The 23448-nt window shown below is 35.2% G+C and overlaps 2 protein-coding genes across 2 annotated transcripts in view; both read right to left on the bottom strand.

The window, feature by feature from the left end:
* Window positions 1-265: 265 nt before the first annotated feature.
* Window positions 266-2288, bottom strand: LOC125672980 (probable E3 ubiquitin-protein ligase MID2). The gene has a single exon (XM_048909206.2). It carries the CDS (start codon window positions 2286-2288, stop codon window positions 606-608), a length of 1683 nt encoding a protein of 560 aa, XP_048765163.2. The 3' UTR covers window positions 266-605.
* Window positions 2289-13489: 11201 nt separating this feature from the next.
* The window catches only part of LOC125677263 (uncharacterized), a 45447-nt gene continuing 35488 nt past the window's right edge, over window positions 13490-23448 (bottom strand). The window contains exon 2 of the mRNA XM_048915269.2: window positions 13490-15363. Coding sequence (XP_048771226.2) covers window positions 13913-15352 — 1440 coding nt within the window. The 5' untranslated portion in view covers window positions 15353-15363 and the 3' untranslated portion in view covers window positions 13490-13912. The remainder of the gene's footprint in view (window positions 15364-23448) is intronic.

The following is a 23448-nucleotide window of genomic DNA, read 5'->3' as shown; positions in this document are numbered from 1 at the left end:
CATCTTCTTTTCCTTCCCATAACATTGACATCTATGTAAACATGTAAAGATATCATAGACTATCCTTGACAATTCAGTTTGATATGATTACACTTTGTTTATTTTGTAGGACGGTGGAGATTTAGATAAGTGGTGTGATGTTATTGATGGTCAACAGAAGACTGTGACCTTGAATCTGAAGATCTGTGATGAAGACTGGACGTTTGGGGTCACTCTCTGTTACAGTACTACAAATCTAAGTACTCAGTAATAATGTAAGACTGAACTCTGTATCATGTTTATCTAATATATACATTGTCAAATCAAACACATATTGAATTAATTCACAAACAAAATAATGTTCTGTTAAACTCACAAACACAAATACATGTTACACATCACAAACAGAGGACTGTAATGTACACAGGGCTGTAATTAACAGGGGGCTGTAATTAACACGGGGATGTAATTAACACGGGGCTGTAATTAACAAGCTGATGTAATTAACAAGTAGATGTAATTAACACTGTGTTGGTAGATGTAATTAACACTGTGTTGGTAGATGTAATTAACACTGTGTTGGTAGATGTAATTAACACTGTAGAGATGTGTAATTAACACTGTGATTATAGATATTGGATTTTCTTCACTTTAGCAGTGTTATACTCAGCCACAAAGAGGTTGTCTCTGATGTCCACACATAAACCGTATGGACGGCGTAAATCACAGTGAATGTAACGGAGGAACTGTCCGTCCTGATCTAGGATGTGGATACGGTCATTGTCACAGTCTGCTGTCAGGATGTGACTCTGGCTGTCTGTAGTGATGCCGCGTGGTTTAAATGGTAGCTCGGTATTAGAGGGATGACCAGTGTATCTAAATCGGAGTTTTCCTGACTGATTGACCACCACTACTGCTCTATAGTCAGCCACACAGATATCCAGGTTCTTGTTCTCACTGAGGTATCTAGTGTTAAGAATGAAACCACCAGAGAAAGTGATAATATCATCAGATGAGTAGAGAGGACGACCCTGATCATCAAACTGAATGCTTTGTTTCTCTGTGGAGCCGGAGTAACGCACGACTTTGGATTGTTTGTAATCATCACTGAGCATGGTAACCAGGAGGTCGTTACCCGCGGTACAGCAGACAAAGCGAGGTCCCCACCCCTGTAGTGTGATCACGGTCTGTATCTGTTTATTCTTAACTAAGTTTATAGTGTTATCATAATAGTCAGTATAAACAAGATCTCCGTCCCGTGTCACTGCTATGTCTGTTGGCCAGTTCCCTGACTTGGTTTGTATTGATGTCAGTAGTTCACTCTGGAGGTTGAGCAGCTTCATGGTTTTGTTAGTCCCGCGTGTCCAGACTTGATCTTCACTCAGACAGCTAACACTGGATAGTCCGCTATACCCAGTGTCTATGGTGGCGGTGACGCGCGGCTCATCAAGCAGTGGTTTGACTGGAGGAGACGATACAGCTTCTGCTGACTTGATTGTGTCGCCATGTTCTGTGTTAATGGATAATGGCGACAGAGAACCAAACATTTCATTGAGCTGATCTTTGTTTATTTTCTGAGGAGAGAAACTCGGTACTGTGACTCGGACTTTCGGCGGTAATGTTCTAAATTCGGAATTCCTAGATTTGTAAGTAGAGGTTAAGGAGACGTCATTTGATTTTAGCATTGATTTCAAGTCGGACATGATCTGTTTGAGTTCCGCCATTTTCTGTGTGATTTCTTCTGTATTTTTATTTAGCGCGTCCAGATGTTTAGTTTTCATCTCCGTAATGGCGGATTTCCGCTTGTTGACAATGGCAGTAATCTCCCGGTGTAGGATTTCTCCTTGTTCATCGGCATCTGTCGTCAGTTTCCCGTATTTCGTTTCTATTTCGGCTTTCTCGGTTTCGACATTAGACGACATTTCTTCATACCGGGGATAAATTCTCGTCTCCAATTCCTCTAGATCTTTTTGTAAACTTTCTGTTTTAGCGCTGAGTTTTTCCAGAATATCTGACATTTCGTGACCTTTGTGTTTTCCAAATAAGGCGCAGGTAGAACAGACAGGGATGTCGCATTTTTCACAGTAAATTTTACAGTGTTTATCGGCGTGGTCTGGACATTTGTGGTAGTTAGTAGACTTTCTGTGTAAAAAGGGCACGACATTGTGTCTTTTAGACGAATCTGAGAGATGCTTTACTGCACAGTTAACACAGAGATTTATATTACAGAGTTCACAGTGACTCTGTAGGGGGACAGTTTCACAGAGGTCACACAGTAGGACTTCCTGAGCACTGCGCCGGGGATGCATTTCTGACGCCGGGATCACACGAGAAGTTTACTGTTAATCAAATAAAAAGTGAAATCTTATTTAAAGATTTTGACAGATTAAAACAATTAACGAAATAGAATTATAGTATGATATAAAACACAGCGGTCATTACTATAGTAATAATTTAGTCTCACCTTAAAATCCAACATGGCCTCCCTGTTCTTTCGACCTTCCGTCTAGTCCTGAGAATTAAATACCTGTGCGGTGTGTCAGCCTGGGTGACGGATGGTTTCGTCCCGATTACATATTCGCACCTTTACCTGTACGCCCCAAGTGGATTCGTCCTGAGTGGTTTCGCCCCCCATTGAATATGTAGCAACAGTGGTCGGAACGATTGATCAGTGCATACTCTCCTTTAACGACGAGCAATTGAATTGAAATTAGGGGATGAATGCTATATATTAATTTACCAACGCCCAAGGTATGTTCATTTTGATCATTATACCAACAATTTTTGGATGTTTATATATGGCAACAGTGGTCGGGACGATTGATCAGAGCATACTCTCTTTTAACGATGAGCAATTGAATTGAAATTAATTAATACTATACAGTATATTAATTTACCGACGTCCAAACTATGTCCATTTCTATTATTATACCAAGAATTTTTGCCATGGCAAGTAGCATTCATTGTGGAAAATCAGTAAGTTAAAATTATCATATGAAACAGAATTAGCATTATGTAGATAAAATTAGTGTGTCATTATGTGATTTTATTAATCTTAGATATATTTATATAAATTACAAAATGAAGAATTCAATTTATAGCATAAACTTAAAGCAACAATATTTAAGTGAAAGTAGTTGATCATTTTAAAGAAAGTGAATTTTGAGATATGTTAAATCGTTATAATTTTAAGATATGTTAAATTGTTATATTTATTGGGGCGAAACCACTCGACTCTAAGGCAATGTTGTACCTTATGTTACCTGTATTGAAATAGGGACGAAACCACTTGGTGCGAATCCACTAGGTGCGAATATGTAATTGGGACGAAACCACCCGCATTCTCAGCCTGTATACACTATCTACGTGTTATCGCTTGAGTAAATATATAGTTTTAAAGTTTGCTTTGACCTAGTTTATGTTGGGTAGTTTTGCTAACATTTACGTTAGACGTAAAGATTTCCTTCCATTAAAAAATTGGAATCTGCAAACAATGTATAGCTATAACCTCTTTGATTATATCCCTTTTTATACTGAATTCGGCCTTTTGTACAAATATAATCAAATCTATAGTTTAGAAAAACGATTAGCAATATCCATTGGCCACAGGAGGGGGAATTTCATGCAACGGACGTATGTTTTTGGTACTAAATACATATTTGAGTTTTTATATACTTTTTTCTGTTGTAGAATGAGTTGAGTGGAATAATGAACCTCCAGATGTCTATGTACACGTGTATGAATAAACTGTTGTACTCGCGCATGCGAGCTTATCCTATATTATGTGTTCGAGTTTTATTTCCTTAATATTTTAGGATTTGTTGAATTAGTGCTGGGGCGGATCCAGGAAGTCTTGAAAGAAGGGGGGGGGGGGTATACCATTAATTTTAGTTTTCAAAAGAAGGAGGGGTCCTCAAAAGGCGTTATTTAATAAAGTCTTTTGACGAAGGGGGGAGGGGGTGTCCAACTCCCAGACCTCCCTCTGGATCCGGCACTGTAGTGAATTACAACAGATATTATAAAAAAGGACTTCCTTCCAGTGATTTATTTCATAATGATGTGTTCGTTGTTATATGGCGGATCCAGAGGGGGGTCCGGACCCCCCTCCCCCTTTTCTTTTTGCGGATCAAACAATTTAAGTTATTTCAATTTTAAAGGTCAAGTGTAATAAAAATAGATTTGAAAATAAAGTTTATAATTCATTAGAACCCGTTTTGAAAAGTTTATTCATGTGTTTATATTTTTTTTGAAATCCAGGTAAATGCGCAAAATACCTATTCCAAAATCATTGTTTATAAAAACGAATGAAGGGATTGTCGCCCTTTCTTATTACGTCATTTGAGACAATTGTAGTTGTTTACGCCTGTATATCATCGTTTTAATTTCTGTGAGAAATTGCCAGTTTTAGCAACACCGTGGATAGTGACGATGAAATACCGTAAATACACTTGAGTTTAGGGATTCAAACTTTATAATGTTTGTACCTACACCCGTTTCGAAACCATCAGATAGTAATATTTATGTGATATATACATTTATATGTTCGACAAATATCTCATTGGAATCTCATTTAGAAATTATTTACCGGGCCAGTCCATAGAAAATTGGGAATAATATTGGGGAAAAAAAATGTTCTATCAAAAGATAACCTTTGTATTTTACACAATCGAGGCTAATCAAAATCAGACTTCATAGATATACTCGCCGTATACTCTATTGTAGCGATTGTGAGCGTATTTTACTAGATTGAGTCTCACGTTTGTATTTTTTTTTATTATGGGATTTATTTGTATGAGATTGATCAGATTCAAATTATAATGTGTTTAGCTAGATATATATTTAACTGAAAAATGCCTTTTTGAAAAAAGAACAAGAAAAGAAAAAAAACATTGTGCACAACTTTATTTGTAACCCCCCCCCCCTTTTTTTCTTTAAAAAAACATCTACATGTAGATACAATATCATAAAATGTAAATTAGGCCTATTAGTACATGTAATTTCTTCACAACACACGTCAAATGCGAAATTGATATATTACGGCACAAAGTTAACGAATTGTAGCATTTTGAGGTGTGACATTTTGCCTTAATGATTCATGATATATATGTAGCACATTAGGAATGTAGCATATTAGGAAAAGGAAAAACCTGTACTTGTTTTCATAATGAACTTTGGAAATTGGACTGACCTCGCAATAAATAAGGTTTTATCAAAATGGGTTTTTAAAATTAAATTCATTTCCATTTTTACTATATTTTATTTTTTCAATATATATATAGTGAAGAAATGAAATGATGACGATGAGTCCCTTATAGATATAGTATGAGTACGACAATATTCGAAAGATATTTCATTTAATAAAAGAAATAAAATCAATTCGAACTAGGTAATGGGTGACATTAATTTTTATGTGCAATCGCAAACCCACTGAATACAATGTCGCATTAAAGCATTCAGTGGTGGATGTAGAGAGGGGTGGATTGCGTGCATCCCCCTTTTTGGGTTGAACTTTTTATATAATTAAAATACATCCCTCCACTTGTTTTGTAGGATGTCCAGTTAATCATCACTTTGCACTTTGTTTGGAGTCAAACAGGATGATGGAAACCTGATCCTCGTTAATTAAAGTGTCACTCACTGATCGTCGTGGCTTGTCACAAATCTCAGTGTCTCTTTTCAGTTTCAGTGTCCAAATTCTTCAAAATTTAGTATCTTTTGGGAAAAGAAATATGCTTAATCCCTGTCCCGATTTCACATTGCAGTTCAAAGCAGCGCATTGTACCATAAATACAGGACTTTTCTATGTAAACACTATAAAAGCCTATCAATGCAGTCGAAAGTTGTCTCAGATGACGTCATAGGCTACGAGCGATAACTCACGTCACAACACATTTATCGATCGCTCAGGTAAAAGTTCGGTAGCGCCGTGTAATTCACGCCAAGTGATTTTTATTAAAATTGCCATGGAAATTAATCCATAAGTGTACGACAGACATTTTTCTGTATAAAACTCAAGTTTTAGGAAAATCGCCGTACTTGACCTTTAATGCAACTTTGAGTCTAAATGATATAAAAGGTGGATACTTACATCATTCAAATTTATCAACAACAGTATATCATTTAATTCTACAATAAATAAGACGAAACACTGATATATAAACCGATATTTTCATCCGATACAAGTATCACATTTAAAAGTTAGCTCACTACACTAAAATTCTATGGCTCGTGAATACACTTCTTATGAAGTATGGTTTCACCATCGAGAGAGTGATGCAAGCTCTCAATTATATTATTTTGTTGAATAAAACAAGTGCGGCGTTGCTAACTTGTAACAAACGCAACAATCCTAGATTTTTCTCTATATTTCAAACAAGTTAAGCAAATATTTTATTTTCGGGGGAGAAATATATCAAGACTTCGATATAGTGTTTCTACAAAAATATCATTCAATGTTTTAATTTTTGTATCACAATTTCTGAAATCAAATAGTACACAAATCGAATGTAACTTGAGAAATACGAAATAAAGTGTAGGTCACATGATGTAGAAAAGAAGTACAATATATCAAATTTTATAAATATATTGGATAATTACAAATGCCTAAAGTCGCAACATTTCACCTTCCTATTTATATTTTTGTATACTTTAATCTTTCATTTACGTGTAACATTTAAATTCATCCATGCAGTTAACGGATTATAAAGGAAACACGGTATTTTACAATGTAACGAGTACGTGTAACAACGTCCTAAGATCTATCTTAAGATTTCTTGAAGTTAAGGTAGTTTGTGAAACGGTTCTGCCGTATCTTATGATTGTCATAGGTCAGATCTTAAGACACTCTTACGATCTATCTTTTGACAGATCTTAAGATAGTTTTGTGAAACCCGTCCATCATGCATGGACTACAGGGCCACTTTCTTCCAAACGTCCTGTAAAGCATTCTCTATTCAAAATTGTTCAAATGAAGGGTCACACCATTTTTACAGAGGAAATAATTAAGATATAGTGAAAGTAAATAAGTAAATTGTTTATTATAGTGGCATGTGTAATGATACAGTTATACAATTAATTTGACAATAGACGTAATTTTTTACACCCGACTCACTGATTAATATTTTTACAATGTTTAAACAAACACATAAATGAAGATGGAATGATATCAGAATGTCTTTTGTGTGAAGTTCTGACGGATTTTAAAAGCATCAAGTATGCAGATAGCTGCTAGCCTAGGAAATATACATAAAATATGTGAGAACAGTGCGTTATCTAATGAAAAATTTGACAAATTTTTCTCTTATTTTCATATAATTTACAATGTAGTAGAAAATGTATTTCGTTTCCAATTTCGTTTTGATCACAATATTGGCAAATTCTGTCTTGAGGTGGCTCAGATTTATAGCGACCTGTTTCAATTCAAAATGGTAGTACACCGTAACATTGACATCGCTGATCGTACAGATTTTGTTAAGTCCACATTGACGTACTGCTCCAGTCCATACTGGTTTTTGAAGAGAAGGTAAGTTCTGAGTTTGGAAACATTTTCTAAGTCTTTAAGCCGTCATGTTTCAAATTTCTGACAAAGAAGTTTTTCGGCTAATTCCAGGCCGACTGTTGACAGGTTTGTGTAGTTATGAGTCATATTCAGTGAATCAAATAATAACTTAATTTTTGAAGTCCAGTTTGTTCGGTTATTTTGATACCGCTTTCATCGTCAGACGATCGTTTGATATGTAGTGAGTTATTATTGATACACTGTATGTAGTGAGTCTAAATATAACTCTGTACATTTGGGGTGTTGCTAAGACGGGGAATTGAAAACGGGACGGAAAACGGATTTTTTTATGCAATAATATCAGGAGGAGGTCAGCATTTTGTAAAATCAAAAGGCTTATGAACAAGGGAAGCAGAAATTACAAAGAGAACGGGAGAACATACTCAGAATACACCGTTTGATATACTACATACAAATACACAATATCCACATGTACATGTATACATAGATTTGTCTTTAGAGCAAAAAATACTGAAACATGTATTTATGCCCGAAGGCGGACCCAACGCCGGCGACCCCACCTCTCGTTTAGTGTGTTTCCCCAAACCTCTGACCTGTGAGACAGTCACCATCCGTTCTGAAACTTATTGATCCGAAACTAATTGCACATGGTATTTAATCAACTTCGGATATGTACATGTACTTTGTGCTTACTCACCCCCTTCCAACTTTTAAAACTTTGTATCAGTCAAACCGAAAGTCTACATCAAAGGGGAGGCGAATTTTATTTGATATATATGTGGTAACTTTCACAGGGACCTAAGATAGTAACCATTTATAATTATTATAATTAATACATGTATATATATCTTACTGAATTGCATTCATATAATATAGTATACTATTTGATTTTTTTCCATTATTGAAAGTACTCGCACATCAGCAGTTAGAGATAGAATAAGAGGTTAAGAGCTCTTCCTGCTTTTTACTTTCTCAGACACCAGCTTCTTCAAACAATGCACCTATGCCCAAAGGCAGATCCAACGCCTGCGACCCCACCCCTCGTTTAATGTGTTTCCCCAGACCTCTGAGACTGTAACCCTCTGTTCTGAAATATATGGATCCAAAACTAATTGCACGTGGTATTTAATCAACTTCGGATATGTACTTTGTGCTTACTCACCCCCCCCCCCCCCCCCCCCCTTCAGCCGAAAGCTTACATCAAAAGGGAGGCGAATTCTATTAATTCACAGGGGCCTAAGATACCATTTTTAAATATCATAATTAAAAGAGTTCGGTTAAACAATTTGTTTCGTTTCGTTTCGATGGGTTTCGTTTCGTTTCGGTAGATTTCGTTTCGTTTCGCACTTTACGGGTACCCTACTTAACTAAGCAGTGTTAGATATACTTGTAAAAGTTTCGTTCAAAGCAGATTTTGTTTTCATTTTCAATTTACAAGTTAATTCTGATCACAAGTTAACAGTTCTTAGTGTGTGTCTCATCTCGTTGTGCTTTAAACATGATAGCCCGGGGTTCGAATCCCGGTCGCAACAAACCTAAGTCGTTAAATCAGGTAGTGACAGTTCCATCGCCAAACGATCGGCATCAGATGTGAATGTCACGGGTCATCGGAGATGACCTTAAAAACGGATGACCCGTGTCACAGTAGGTGTGGCACGCTATAAAGAACCCTCACTGCTTAATGGCCGTAAGCGCCGAGCATAGGCCTAAATTTGAAGCCCTTCACCGGTCTTGGTGATGTCTCCATATTAGTGAAAAATTCTCGAGTGAGACTTTAAGCAAGATACAATCAATCGATCAGTTTAAACATGATATTTTAAATAAACAATCTAAATGTGAACAAAAACATGTGACGGGCCTTGTTTACATAACAAAGAATTCTGATTGCTGTATCTCATTTGTAACTCAACAACTGACATTAAAATTTTTGTTGACCTTTAGAAATACCTTAGTATTAAATCGTACACCCTTAATCAGAGATGTCGATTTACAGTTTGATGGAACACGTGGCCGGAAGGAGAGGAGCTCCTCAAACAGGAAGAAATGAATATCTTAAATGATGATAGTCCTGATGATTTAGATGATGAGTTTGATTTCTGATGAAATATTACAGGCATTAATTCCCCCGCCAAGCAAGGTATGACGGATGGTAGACAAACTTTCCCGCGCTTTAGGACAATATCATCTGCGAGTTTTAGTCGTCGGAGCGGATAAAGGTTAATTGGATTGGAGTGAAGAAACGACTCATCGGATATTGAGGGAGGCCTTTTATTTGTCCTGAAAGCTGAATTTGATGAAATCTTAATTAATCTACAATGCCACGGTATTAATCATGCACACATCGATCTGCATTGTTGTATAATGATAAAGAAACAAAAATTAATAATACGAAACATCCAATCAGATTATCAATATGCTTTAAAGACCGACTTTGAAATGTATTGTGGGAACAAAAATAATAGAGGTTTGAAAGGGGGAAAAAAATGGACACATCTTATATACAGTTAGTTAATATTCAGCAATGATTGCTATTTACGTAACCGGGAATTCGTGAGTTTGAGCCCCGCTCGTGCCATGGCTGTGTCAAACCTAAGACGTTAAGAGAAGGCTTATATAGGCCGCAAGCCTGATGCCTAATCCATTTATGTTTCATACATAATAAAATATTGTTTAAATTAAGACGTTAAGATAGTACACTGTAGTGATTGCTCCGCCGGCAAACGCGTGGAATTTAGAATTAGGAATCGTGGGTCTTTTGGATATGATCTAAAAAATGGAGGTTCCGTGTTGCGGCAGGCGTTGGCACGATAATGAACCCTCACTGCTACGACCCTGAGGTCTTAGCATAGGTCTAAATTTGTGGTATTTCACCTACAGCAGGTGATGTCTCAGTAAGCCATTTTAAGGTTATAACGATACTTTAGGTACCTATTGAACTTTTAATGTTGAATCATTAAAACGGCTATTAACGCCTACACAATGATACCTGCTCGGTCATCATTGTAAACAGGTAGAGTGGAAAATTAGAACGTTAATTTCACCTGCACGTAACTTTGAGGTAATTACTCCAACATCGGGCCAAAGATAAATCGAGAATTTCAAACTGATACGAATTGATTATCACATTTTGGTCACTCAATGAAAACTCGCGTCTCTGTCCATCTTCACTAATTGTGAAAGTGCAGAGGTTGTTGGTATATTCTACCTAGCTTTTAATTTGTGATTTGTTTTACATACTTAGTGCTTTTAATTTGTGATTTGTTTTACATACTTAGTGCTTTTAATTTGTGATTTGTTTTACATACTTAGTGCTTTTAATTTGTGATTTGTTTTACATACTTAGTGCTTTTAATTTGTGATTTGTTTTACATACTTAGTGCTTTTAATTTGTGATTTGTTTTACATACTTAGTGCTTTTAATTTGTGATTTGTTTTACATACTTAGTGCTTTTAATTTGTGATTTGTTTTACATACTTAGTGCTTTTAATTTGTGATTTGTTTTACATACTTAGTGCTTTTAATTTGTGATTTGTTTTACATACTTAGTGCTTTTAATTTGTGATTTGTTTTACATACTTAGTGCTTTTAATTTGTGATTTGTTTTACATACTTAGTGCTTTTAATTTGTGATTTGTTTTACATACTTAGTGCTTTTAATTTGTGATTTGTTTTACACACTTAGTGCTTTTAATTTGTGATTTGTTTTACATACTTAGTGCTTTTAATTTGTGATTTGTTTTACATACTTAGTGCTTTTAATTTGTGATTTGTTTTACACACTTAGTGCTCTTACATCACAGCTCTTATAGTGTTGTTATATTTTATATTTTTACAAAACAAAGACCAAAAACAAAAAAAAACAAAAAAAACACCCCTTCGGTTTCTATTTGAACTGTAGTTTGTTATTGTACCTATGTCCTTTCTATGTATTTAATTATTCCTAGGGGTTGTTTTAAATTGTTTTCTATGTTATTAGGGTAATTATATCATTACATTAGGTCCTACATGTATAGATTAATAATGATAATTATGCATTTCAATTCTCACACTATGAATATTTTATTCACATGTATGTGCACATCGATTTTACATTATCTTTTCTCTCTTATCTGTAAAGCGCTTTAGAGCACTTTATGTTGATAGGGCGCTAAATAAATCTTTTAATTACAATAACCAGTTGCTGAATTCGATGTTTTAAGTTATCTAGTCATACAGTTAACAAAACCATGCTTTTATAATCACCTTTGATTAGATCTTGTATTCTAGCTGTAAATAAAGATGAACGACTAGATAACGTGTCGCTGGCTCCTGTAGCCAGGTTTGATATTCTTTGTTATCCAATCATACAATCGAACTACCGTTGGCATTGTTTCGGACAACACAACACTATAGCTATCCTTAACATCCCTCGCTCTCCGGACGTGGTGGTGAATATTCTACTTTTGGGGTAACTAGAACATCACATTTTCTACAAAAGTGTCAATAACTGTAGAATGAAACATAATTATCTGGTTAGAGGAGTGTGTGTGTGTGTGTGTGTGTGTGTGTGTGTGAAACTGACGAAACAGTTCGATATACGTTTAAATAACCCTGTAATGGTGAGTAAGTACACCGTTAATTGGGGTAGATACCGTATTTCCAGTGTCTCTTTAATCAACAATTTCAAAAGACACACGGGGTCATAAAAGCATTTGCGGTCATTCTGTGGAGTTTGCAGTATCCTTACTTGTCCGGATGTTTCACTGCGTGTATTTATAACTTCTTGTCGGAGTAGCTTTATATTCAGCAGACAATAACTTTAGTGTGCATCTGGTAATTAAAACCATTTTACATATCGCAAAAGATTGTGCGGACATTATGATTGATATATTTGCTTTGTGTGTACTTTTACAGAGTGAGTACTTTTCTCAGTAACCCCCCCAACCCCCCGGGATCCGGGTTAGGATAGGTCCTCAGTATCCCTTGCTTCTCGTAAGAGACGACTAAATGGGTTGGTCCTTAGATGAGACCGCGAAAACCGAGACCCCGTGTCATAGCAGGTGTGGTACGATAAAGACCCCTCCCTGTTTAAAGGCCATAAGCGCCGAGCATGGGCCAAAATCTTGCAGCCCTTCACCGGCAATGGTGACGTCTCCATATGAATGAAATAAATTTCCCAGAGAGACGTTAAACAATATTCAATACAACACCATTACTTAAATCTAGAATGAATCTGTGTGTGGACGGTCATTCTTGCTCAATTTAGCAATGCTTTACATGTACAGTGTACATTTACATCGTTATTCGTTAGCAAGTTTCATTATTATCGAAATTCACTATTCCAAACGATGTATAGATGTAACTATACGAGAAATGACCTGTAGTCATCAATAATCACCAGGTGTGTCCTAAAGATATAGATCGGGGTCGTTTATCCTGCCATTGCTGATCTTCTGCTCAGCACTTTCACTTTCACTTCATGTGTCAAAAGGGCATTGTCTGCTTCTTATTTAGACTATTGTCCTCCTCTGTAAGAAGCAACGCTTTCTTTTCACTTTGACAGTTTCATATTACGAAAAACAAATATACGAAAAGAAACGTAATAAACAGTAAATTTATGAAAATACAGTCACAAATAAACAAGAAACATAATCTTTAAACATTTATACAAATTAATCTCTCGCTCTAAATATCTTCAGCGAACGAAAACCAAGTTAAACACTTTTCCAAACACTCATTCACTTCTACCCCAAGCCTGATAGATTCTTTGCAATCAACTATTTTCTCATTCATGATGAAGCTAATGAATGGCTTTGAGTTCCAGCAATACGAGCAAGATGTTGCTCAATTCACAGGGTCAATACGACGATGCTTTCCTCATTAACAAATGGAAATAACATGTTTTCCTGAAAATTGTCTCCGGGAATGAAAATCGTCTTTTCTTGGAAATCTTCCCAATATCCACTTTCGAGCATGGAATACAGGAAATATTTCGAGTCAAACGAAGACAATTTACTATATAAAGATTTTTATTTTTTTTTTGAATTGACAATGACACAACAGAAGAAAAAAACCCACAAAGCTCCACAACAAGGAACATCCTCATTGCGGATTTAACGTTGAAGGTTTCACGCACGCCTTCTCCGCTAGAAACTACTTCACCTTACCGTAAATTAATATCGATTGGATTAACCAATCTAATTAATCCGTGTTTATCCAAAAGAAGTTTAAGACTTCAATCACCAGAACGCTGGCAAATAGAATTCACTTTTATTCTGAATTAGTTACTAGGTAACGGGATTTTTTTCTTTTCATTTCATTGTATATGGTAAGAAAGGATAAATTCAATTAGCGCTCTATAAAGATTTTGCAAGCTTCTTTTCGTAGTTTCACTTTAAATCGTATTAGCTGTCTTGTTACAATACTAACAGGAATCACATGTCGGAACAGTCCACCCACGCGCACTTGATCGCCTGGGGGTCAGCGATGTTAAGGTAGTCATTACTGAACGGAAGGGACGGCTTAGCCTCCGGAAAAAGTCTGTGTTCCAATGCTTCCAGGGCATTTTGAAATCCTTGATTAATTTCCACTGCTGGTCGCTGATTTTTCACCAAATTATAAGCCTGGCGTATGAGGAATCCTTCATGGCTCATCAGATACTGAATAGCAGCTGCGGGTGCGCGGGAGTTTCCATGGTAACTGAAAATCAGAACGTTTTTTCCACACTTTCTAGCACCATCAATGAATTTGTTAATTTCAGAGAAATATTGTTCGATATCTTCCTTGTCATCATCATCTACGCGGATAATGAGTCGTGACCGGAAGTGACGACTATCATGCCCGCAGAGACAGGGACAGTGTAGCTTCTTGGATGAAGGCACTTGAGCAGACGACAGATTACTGATGTCGACCAGAGAATCTATCTTTAGGCGGCATAATTTCGGCTCATTGTATGCCACCTCAATACTTCCTATAAAGAGATAATCCAAAATTTGAGACACGCATTCATCTCGATACATCTTGGACTGAAGACAGGAGGGGATTTTTAAAGAAGCGGAACTCCCCTGTGATTTAACCGATAAACGCGGTGGTGTGTCCGAGTAACTTCGGGTTAATCTTTGTTTAATGACAACAAGTGGACTTTTTGGCAGTTCTTGGGCGCTTTTGCACTGTAGTCTAGACAGAGAATGATTTGCCTTTATCGAAGCAGAGTGAGTAAAAGACGTCGTAAATATGTCGGTCACCTGGCCGTCCACCTTGCTTGTACTCTTGTCCTTTTTCTGGTTCGGTATGGCGAGGTGCTGCACACGTAAGGGGTTTCGTTCTGTCAGTGAGTTGTAGAACGATCGGTCGTAGGTACTTTTGGGGAATGATTGTGAGGATGGAAAAGGTGCAATTTTAGCCTCTTCGGGGCTCTCCTGATCAGGGCTGCTTTTGAAAGGGGCTATGACTGTTTCCTCGGGTTTTGTTGGAGTTTCCACAAAGTTTCGCTGGACAAGATTTGGACAGGATGTGGTATTCGTGCGCTCGGGCTGTGTCAACTCAGTGCGGAGAGTTCTGACGAATCTAAACGGCAAAATATGCTTTGAAACAATGTTCGAAAACTTAGTTTTAGTTTCGCCCGATCCTTTCTCAGAGGGGCCTTTGTTGGGATTTTTGGATCTGAAGAAGAGGTCCTTCAAAGATCTGGGTCGACGAGAGACAAACTGTTCTCGCTTCTGATCCGTTGATATCTTAGTGTGGCGTGAGGTGTCAAGGGTAGTGATGAATATATCAGAGGATTTCTTGATTGATATGGACGATGATTGGGTACAGACGGAGAATGATGACACTTCTGATAACTCATTCAGCCGCTTATGTCCATCTGTCGACATGATAAAAACATCTGAAAAAGAAATATCAATATTCATAATTTCCGTTACACTTGGTTGTGCTAATAATAGCTTATTTTGAAACACAACCCAGGTCCCTATTTCACTTAATATATAAAATCACTTTTTCCTTGATAAAATAGCGAATCGGTCTTTCGTTATGGTGTGCAAGTTTGTAGAAGTTTTTATCCCATCTAGAAGTTTTTCGTGCAATTTCTGGTTATCATTTTCAAACCACACAACACATTTTGGTATTGAACAAGATCCTTCTTAATAAGATTATCCGCTTATCATGAATACAAATGACTATGCATTACATGTGGTGGATCGACACACTTCAGGTCGGTAAATTCCACGTTCTCCAAAACAAGCAAAAACAAAAAAAAAACCTGCCATTCACCCGCGGAATTCGTAGCTACAAGATACACTATTCCAGCACAACAGATGGCCTCTACAGTGAGCTGCCGTGACACTACAAGTGTATTACTAGTAATCAATAGTCTGATCGAACATCAAAGATGGAATATCCAATGTGCTAGTCCAACAACACAAATATACTATCCACTGTGCTGGTCCAACAACACAAATATACTATCCACTGTGCTGGTCCAACAACACAAATATACTATCCACTGTGCTGGTCCAACAACACAGATATACTATCCACTGTGCTGGTCCAACAACACAAATATACTATCCACTGTGCTGGTCCAACAACACAAATATACTATCCACTGTGCTGGTCCAACAACACAAATATACTATCCACTGTGCTGGTCCAACAACACAAATATACTATCCACTGTGCTGGTCCAACAACACAAATATACTATCCACTGAGCTGGTCCAACAACACAAATATACTATTCAACTTTGCTGCTCCAAGTGATCTAAGTTTTTGACTACTGACAATGTAGCATTTACAAATACGGAAATTGTCGACATAGAGAACGGTATTGTTTTGTTACCAGTAGATATAATGTGTTCAGTGACATAGAGAACGGTATTGTTTTGTTACCATTAGATATAATATGTTCAGTGACATAGAGAACGGTATTGTTTTGTTACCAGTAGATATAATATGTTCAGTGACATAGAGAACGGTATTGTTTTGTTACCATTAGATATAATATGTTCAGTGACATAGAGAACGGTATTTTTTTGTTACCAGTAGATATAATATGTTCAGTGACATAGAGAACGGTATTGTTTTGTTACCAGTAGATATAATATGTTCAGTGACATAGAGAACGGTATTGTTTTGTTACCAGTAGATATAATATGTTCAGTGACATAGAGAACGGTATTGTTTTGTTATCATTAGATATAATATGTTCAGTGACATAGAGAACGGTATTGTTTTGTTACCAGTAGATATAATATGTTCAGTGACATAGAGAACGGTATTGTTTTGTTACCAGTAGATATAATATGTTCAGTGACATAGAGAACGGTATTGTTTTGTTACCAGTAGATATAATGTGTTCAGTGACATAGAGAACGGTATTGTTTTGTTATCATTAGATATAATGTGTTCAGTGACATAGAGAACGGTATTGTTTTGTTACCAGTAGATATAATATGTTCAGTGACATAGAGAACGGTATTGTTTTGTTACCAGTAGATATAATATGTTCAGTGACATAGAGAACGGTATTGTTTTGTTACCATTAGATATAATGTGTTCAGTGACATAGAGAACGGTATTGTTTTGTTACCATTAGATATAATGTGTTCAGTGACATAGAGAACGGTATTGTTTTGTTACCATTAGATATAATGTGTTCAGTGACATAGAGAACGGTATTGTTTTGTTACCAGTAGATATAATATGTTCAGTGACATAGAGAACGGTATTGTTTTGTTACCATTAGATATAATATGTTCAGTGACATAGAGAACGGTATTGTTTTGTTACCATTAGATATAATGAGTTCAGTGACATAGAGAACGGTATTGTTTTGTTACCAGTAGATATAATGTGTTCAGTGACATAGAGAACGGTATTGTTTTGTTACCATTAGATATAATATGTTCAGTGACATAGAGAACGGTATTTTTTTGTTACCAGTAGATATAATATGTTCAGTGACATAGAGAACGGTATTGTTTTGTTACCAGTAGATATAATATGTTCAGTGACATAGAGAACGGTATTGTTTTGTTACCATTAGATATAATATGTTCAGTGACATAGAGAACGGTATTGTTTTGTTACCATTAGATATAATGAGTTCAGTGACATAGAGAACGGTATTGTTTTGTTACCAGTAGATATAATGTGTTCAGTGACATAGAGAACGGTATTGTTTTGTTACCATTAGATATAATATGTTCAGTGACATAGAGAACGGTATTTTTTTGTTACCAGTAGATATAATATGTTCAGTGACATAGAGAACGGTATTGTTTTGTTACCAGTAGATATAATATGTTCAGTGACATAGAGAACGGTATTGTTTTGTTACCAGTAGATATAATATGTTCAGTGACATAGAGAACGGTATTGTTTTGTTATCATTAGATATAATATGTTCAGTGACATAGAGAACGGTATTGTTTTGTTACCAGTAGATATAATATGTTCAGTGACATAGAGAACGGTATTGTTTTGTTACCAGTAGATATAATATGTTCAGTGACATAGAGAACGGTATTGTTTTGTTACCAGTAGATATAATGTGTTCAGTGACATAGAGAACGGTATTGTTTTGTTATCATTAGATATAATGTGTTCAGTGACATAGAGAACGGTATTGTTTTGTTACCAGTAGATATAATATGTTCAGTGACATAGAGAACGGTATTGTTTTGTTACCAGTAGATATAATATGTTCAGTGACATAGAGAACGGTATTGTTTTGTTACCATTAGATATAATGTGTTCAGTGACATAGAGAACGGTATTGTTTTGTTACCATTAGATATAATGTGTTCAGTGACATAGAGAACGGTATTGTTTTGTTACCATTAGATATAATGTGTTCAGTGACATAGAGAACGGTATTGTTTTGTTACCAGTAGATATAATATGTTCAGTGACATAGAGAACGGTATTGTTTTGTTACCATTAGATATAATATGTTCAGTGACATAGAGAACGGTATTGTTTTGTTACCATTAGATATAATGAGTTCAGTGACATAGAGAACGGTATTGTTTTGTTACCAGTAGATATAATGTGTTCAGTGACATAGAGAACGGTATTGTTTTGTTACCATTAGATATAATATGTTCAGTGACATAGAGAACGGTATTGTTTTGTTACCATTAGATATAATATGTTCAGTGACATAGAGAACGGTATTGTTTTGTTACCAGTAGATATAATAACAGTGCGACATTTAACTCTGGACACGACAAAAGTCCGGAGTTTCGTCAACCCTTTTATTAAGGATACAAATAAACCCTTTACAAAAAAAGATGGGATTTTATGTCCACAAGACATGCACCAACATTTACACTTGTAACTATTGTAGTTTTTAAGATATTTCACCTGAAATCAAAAAATCCCATGGGATTTTGGAGGGATTTTTAATCCCACTTGGGGGATTTTCACTCCCACCAAAAATCCCATGGGAGAAGAAATATAATTTCTCCCATAGGATTTTAACTCCCATATTTAAATTCAAAATGGGATACAATGTCCCATAGGAGGAAATGTCCCATAATGAACATGAAATGGCAGTGAATATCCTATTTGAGCATGAATGGGAATAAATATCCCAAATAAAACACAGGATGGGGACTTTTATCCCATGAATATAGTAATAAAGCAGAAAATTGTATCTTAAAGAGTGTTGTTTGTCATGATTCTTAAGAATGTACTTGCAAGTTAAGGAATGACATTAACTTTATATCTAGTAATTACACTCCTAAATTATGTAGACCTATACATGTGTTAATGGATAAATGTCTAAACAACATGAGAAATTAAATTATATTAGAGCTCTGCATTACTAAACTCTTTCCCATGCAATTTTAATTGTATACATATAACCCTATCACAAAAATATTAGAATAAAATTGAACGGTATTAAATTATGCAGTTAGAACACTAACTTATTTACATGCAGCTGTTCACATTCACTATTTACAACCCTTTACAGGTCGTCAGGTGTGAATATTCACAGGAACCGGTATTTTTGTCTGTAATAATAATAGTAGGCCCTATGGTACCATCCCCAACGAAAAAAATAACCCCAAAGGAATGGCACCATTTCTTACTCAAAACTTCGCTTCAAAATAATTCGAAAATTCTGCTTTTATCGTCCCCACCCCAATTGTCATTCTGATTCAGTAATCCCAGTGCTTTTATTAGGGGTGTGTGGTATATACCCCTACTCTTATCATTATGTACAGGCTAAATTACCGGTTCCTCTGATATGTTGTTGGAATTTTGGAATAGCCTAGCTTACAGTTACAATATATTAAAATTAGTGTTAATTAAGTGCTTACGGTGAAATCTGTTACTGCTAGATGATGCTAAGTTGTTTCGTGAACCGAATCAGACATCTCCAACAAGATTCTCGAAGATTTAACAACACAAGAATCATTTTACAAAATGCATGCTTCGGTCCAGCATTCTCCCTCTGACAATCACATTCATTCTGAAGTCAAAGTGCTTTCTCCTATACCTTAAGCGTCAAAAAAAAACTTTGACAGGTAAATACGAATAAACGGTTAACAGACATCTCGACCCTAAGAAAGTTCAGTCCTGGATGTATGACCCAATCTTATGCATTAATTTATTAAATTTCCGGTTGAGCAACACCCAAATCCTCTAGAGACATTGTTTACAGTTATATGACATTACCTAAATGTGTGACACAATATTAATCCACCCCTGCTCAAAGGGGCATAAGCACCGAGCATAGACCTAAATGTTGCAGCCCTTCACTGGCAATGGTGACGTCTCCATACAAGTGAAAAATTCTCAAGCAGGACGTTTACGTTTTTGTTTTGTTTTTTTAAATTTTGTTTTCATTTTTTTAAAATGTTAAACATGAAAAGTATAACTGAATCTGTGTTCACAGCCAAAATTTTAACCTTCTGGATGCAGGAATAAAAGCAATATTTTAGCCTTCATGGTGTGTCATGTAAACAAAGACTGGAGTCTTTTTATGTTTACATTTAAGGTGGCTCACTACACCGGGAAATAGTTTCTCAAATCAGTACAAATTGATTTAATATTTTAAAAAAGATCTGATGATATACAATAAGTGTGTATGCCAAAAACAGCAAAAAATGCAAATTTGGATAAAAACATGATTTTCGAAAATATTATTTCAACACATGAACAAAAGACTGGTGGATTTGAGCTCAAGATCTGTAGTTCACCAGCCCAATGCTCTCTCTCTCTCTCTCTCTCTCTCTCTCTCTCTCTCTCTCTCTCTCTTGCCCAATGCTTTATTAATTAACCACTTAGCTATGGTGTTATAGACGAATAAATCGATCAATACAAATACTTTCCCAAAACATTTAAATCGCCATCTTGTAACATAGTGTCATAAAGCTTTAGTGTAGTGAGTACCTATTAACAAACCAGTGAAATGTTTAATTTTGTAATTGAATTTTCAAAGCATCTTTATTTTTGCACATGCAATTTTACAAAGATTATTCAATAAAGGGTAAAAAAACAACACTTAAAATACTTGTTTTTGATTCACTGTAGATATTAAGAAAATATTAGATTCCTGGGTCAGAGAAATCTAGACATCATTAAATGATAATGAAGTATTGTAAAAAAAAAAAAATTCAAGACTCTCCAATATGTTTGCAACTAGGAGAAATGGTCACAAGCTATTTTACACCCGCATCCCTCTTGGATCGAACCACTATAACTTTTAGGATAACAATAAATCCTCTCCCAACAATGTGCACATCTGCAAATGGCAATGAAGCATTGTACAAAGTTTCAAGTTTATCACATAATCCATACAGGAGGAGAAGCATTTTAATGCACAATTTAAGACTTTGTGACAGACAGATTTACAGATATGGACAGAAAGTACAAAAAACATATAATTATATGAAATGATTTTGCATGTAAAAAGTACATGAAGTGCACAATTATGATTTAAATGTAATTATCATTTTTATTAGGAATTTAGATGTCTCCTCTTTTTGCAAACAATTACACATCTATATATGAAGATGACATATATAGTGAGCATATAAAACACTCCTACCAAATATGTAAACAAATATGTGCAATGCGAGTTTGAAAAATATGTATGTCTTTAAAAGTGATTGACTAGATATCAGGAAGCAAGCAAGCTCACTCCATGTTACTGTGCTACAACTAACTGAAATTCACTACATTATCCAAAATCCACCCAAAAAGAACCAAAGCCTACCAACACTAAATACCAATATATATCCATGTGAGGTCAAGGTTTCAGGAGTGAAACAATGTGTTTTTTAAACTTTAAATCATTATGTTTTACTTTTGTAGGATATTCATAATGTTGAAATTGATTTAAAGCAATCAATTTTCAATTGGAGATACAAGGTACATGTATGCACATAAATGTACCACCCTGAATCTCATATCATACCTTATTATAGCTGGCAAAATTATGAAATGAAATTTAATGTCACCACAGAATTTATAATTTCCGTTCCTTTCTCTCAATTCACATGGAGACCTCCTTTTTTAGAGTCTTATTTTCTTTTACTTGAATGTTCTAAATTGAAATCTAAGGAATAATAATCTTGGAAGAAAAATCTACATGAAAATATTTTCTACTTTGAGAAACAAAATGACAAACATAACTGTTTTAAATGTAAGTCAGAAATAGAAAAATAATTCAATTTAATGCACTTATATATGTAATTGAAAGAAAATTCCTTTGAGTACATGATTTTAGAATGAAAATAAGATTAATATTCAAAAAAGTATTTCAATTTCTTCAAAACTTCGATCTTCAGATGGTTTTCCATCCATTGACACCCCAAATGTATGATCACACACATTTAGCAGGAACATATGTTCCTCAAATCTCCTTCATATAACACTTGACTACTTTTGAAATGCAATTTAAGTCTTTTTAGAAATTAACAAAGATGAGTGTACAGATTCATACCCTAGCTGTTGATGATTGCTAAAACTGATCACTACTCAAAACTCTGAAACAAATCTTTATGGATTTTTTTGTATTTCACACACACACGCACACATACACGTACATGCATACACACATCAAAAATATCAACAAGACACTGACCTTACCAGTCACCTGAGTTATTTAGTTAAAAGTATTACTAACCTCAATATGAATGAAATCTAAATAATACAGTAACTTTTCTTGCTCTAGGCATGCATTTATATGCTAAATTCTAATATTCAGTAGAAGTATAATATAAGGTGTAATTCATTCCCCCAAAAGCGTCTATACTGATGAAACATTTTACAATTATAAACTTGATATACACTTTTAACACTATTTGGATCTGACCTTGAATCAGAACCCTGGAGTTGCAAGTGTCACAATTTTTGTACATCTTTCTGTTTTTCTTGACAATGCATCCATCATTTATAATATTCTAGTGTCAACAAAATTAAAGAAGGATTCTTTTAAATCATAAAGACATGTGATTACTATGACCATTTTGGTTCCATCTATTTTAAAGCTAGTATCAAAACCTTTAGATTCTAACATGTATATATAAACTGTGTTTTTAATTATCAAATACCAAAAAAAAACAACAAAAAAAACCCCCAAAACCAACCAACTTTTAGCTATTGATCTTAATCATAGTGTTTTATTTTGATAATTTAATTTACAGATACATGTATAAGTTGTCATAATGTCATTTAATTAAGGTCTTCCGTCTCCTGCGGAAGACCTTACTATTATTGTTCGCGTTCTTCTTCTTCATTATTAGGGTCTTCCGTCTTCAGCGGAAGACCCTTCTATTATTCTATTGTTGATTTTTCACTTTTCTTCTTATTATTAGGGTCTTCCGTCTTCAGCGGAAGACCCTTCTATTATTCTATTGTTGATTTTTCACTTTTCTTCTTATTATTAGGGTCTTCCGTCTTCAGCGGAAGACCCTTCTATTATTCTATTGTTGATTTTTCACTTTTCTTATTA

Source organism: Ostrea edulis, chromosome 3, assembly GCF_947568905.1.
Source record: "Ostrea edulis chromosome 3, xbOstEdul1.1, whole genome shotgun sequence".
In the NCBI taxonomy this organism is placed as follows: Eukaryota; Metazoa; Mollusca; class Bivalvia; order Ostreida; family Ostreidae; genus Ostrea; species Ostrea edulis.
The sequence above is the reverse complement of the archived record's forward strand: the minus strand, read 5'-3'. Positions and strand labels throughout refer to the sequence as shown.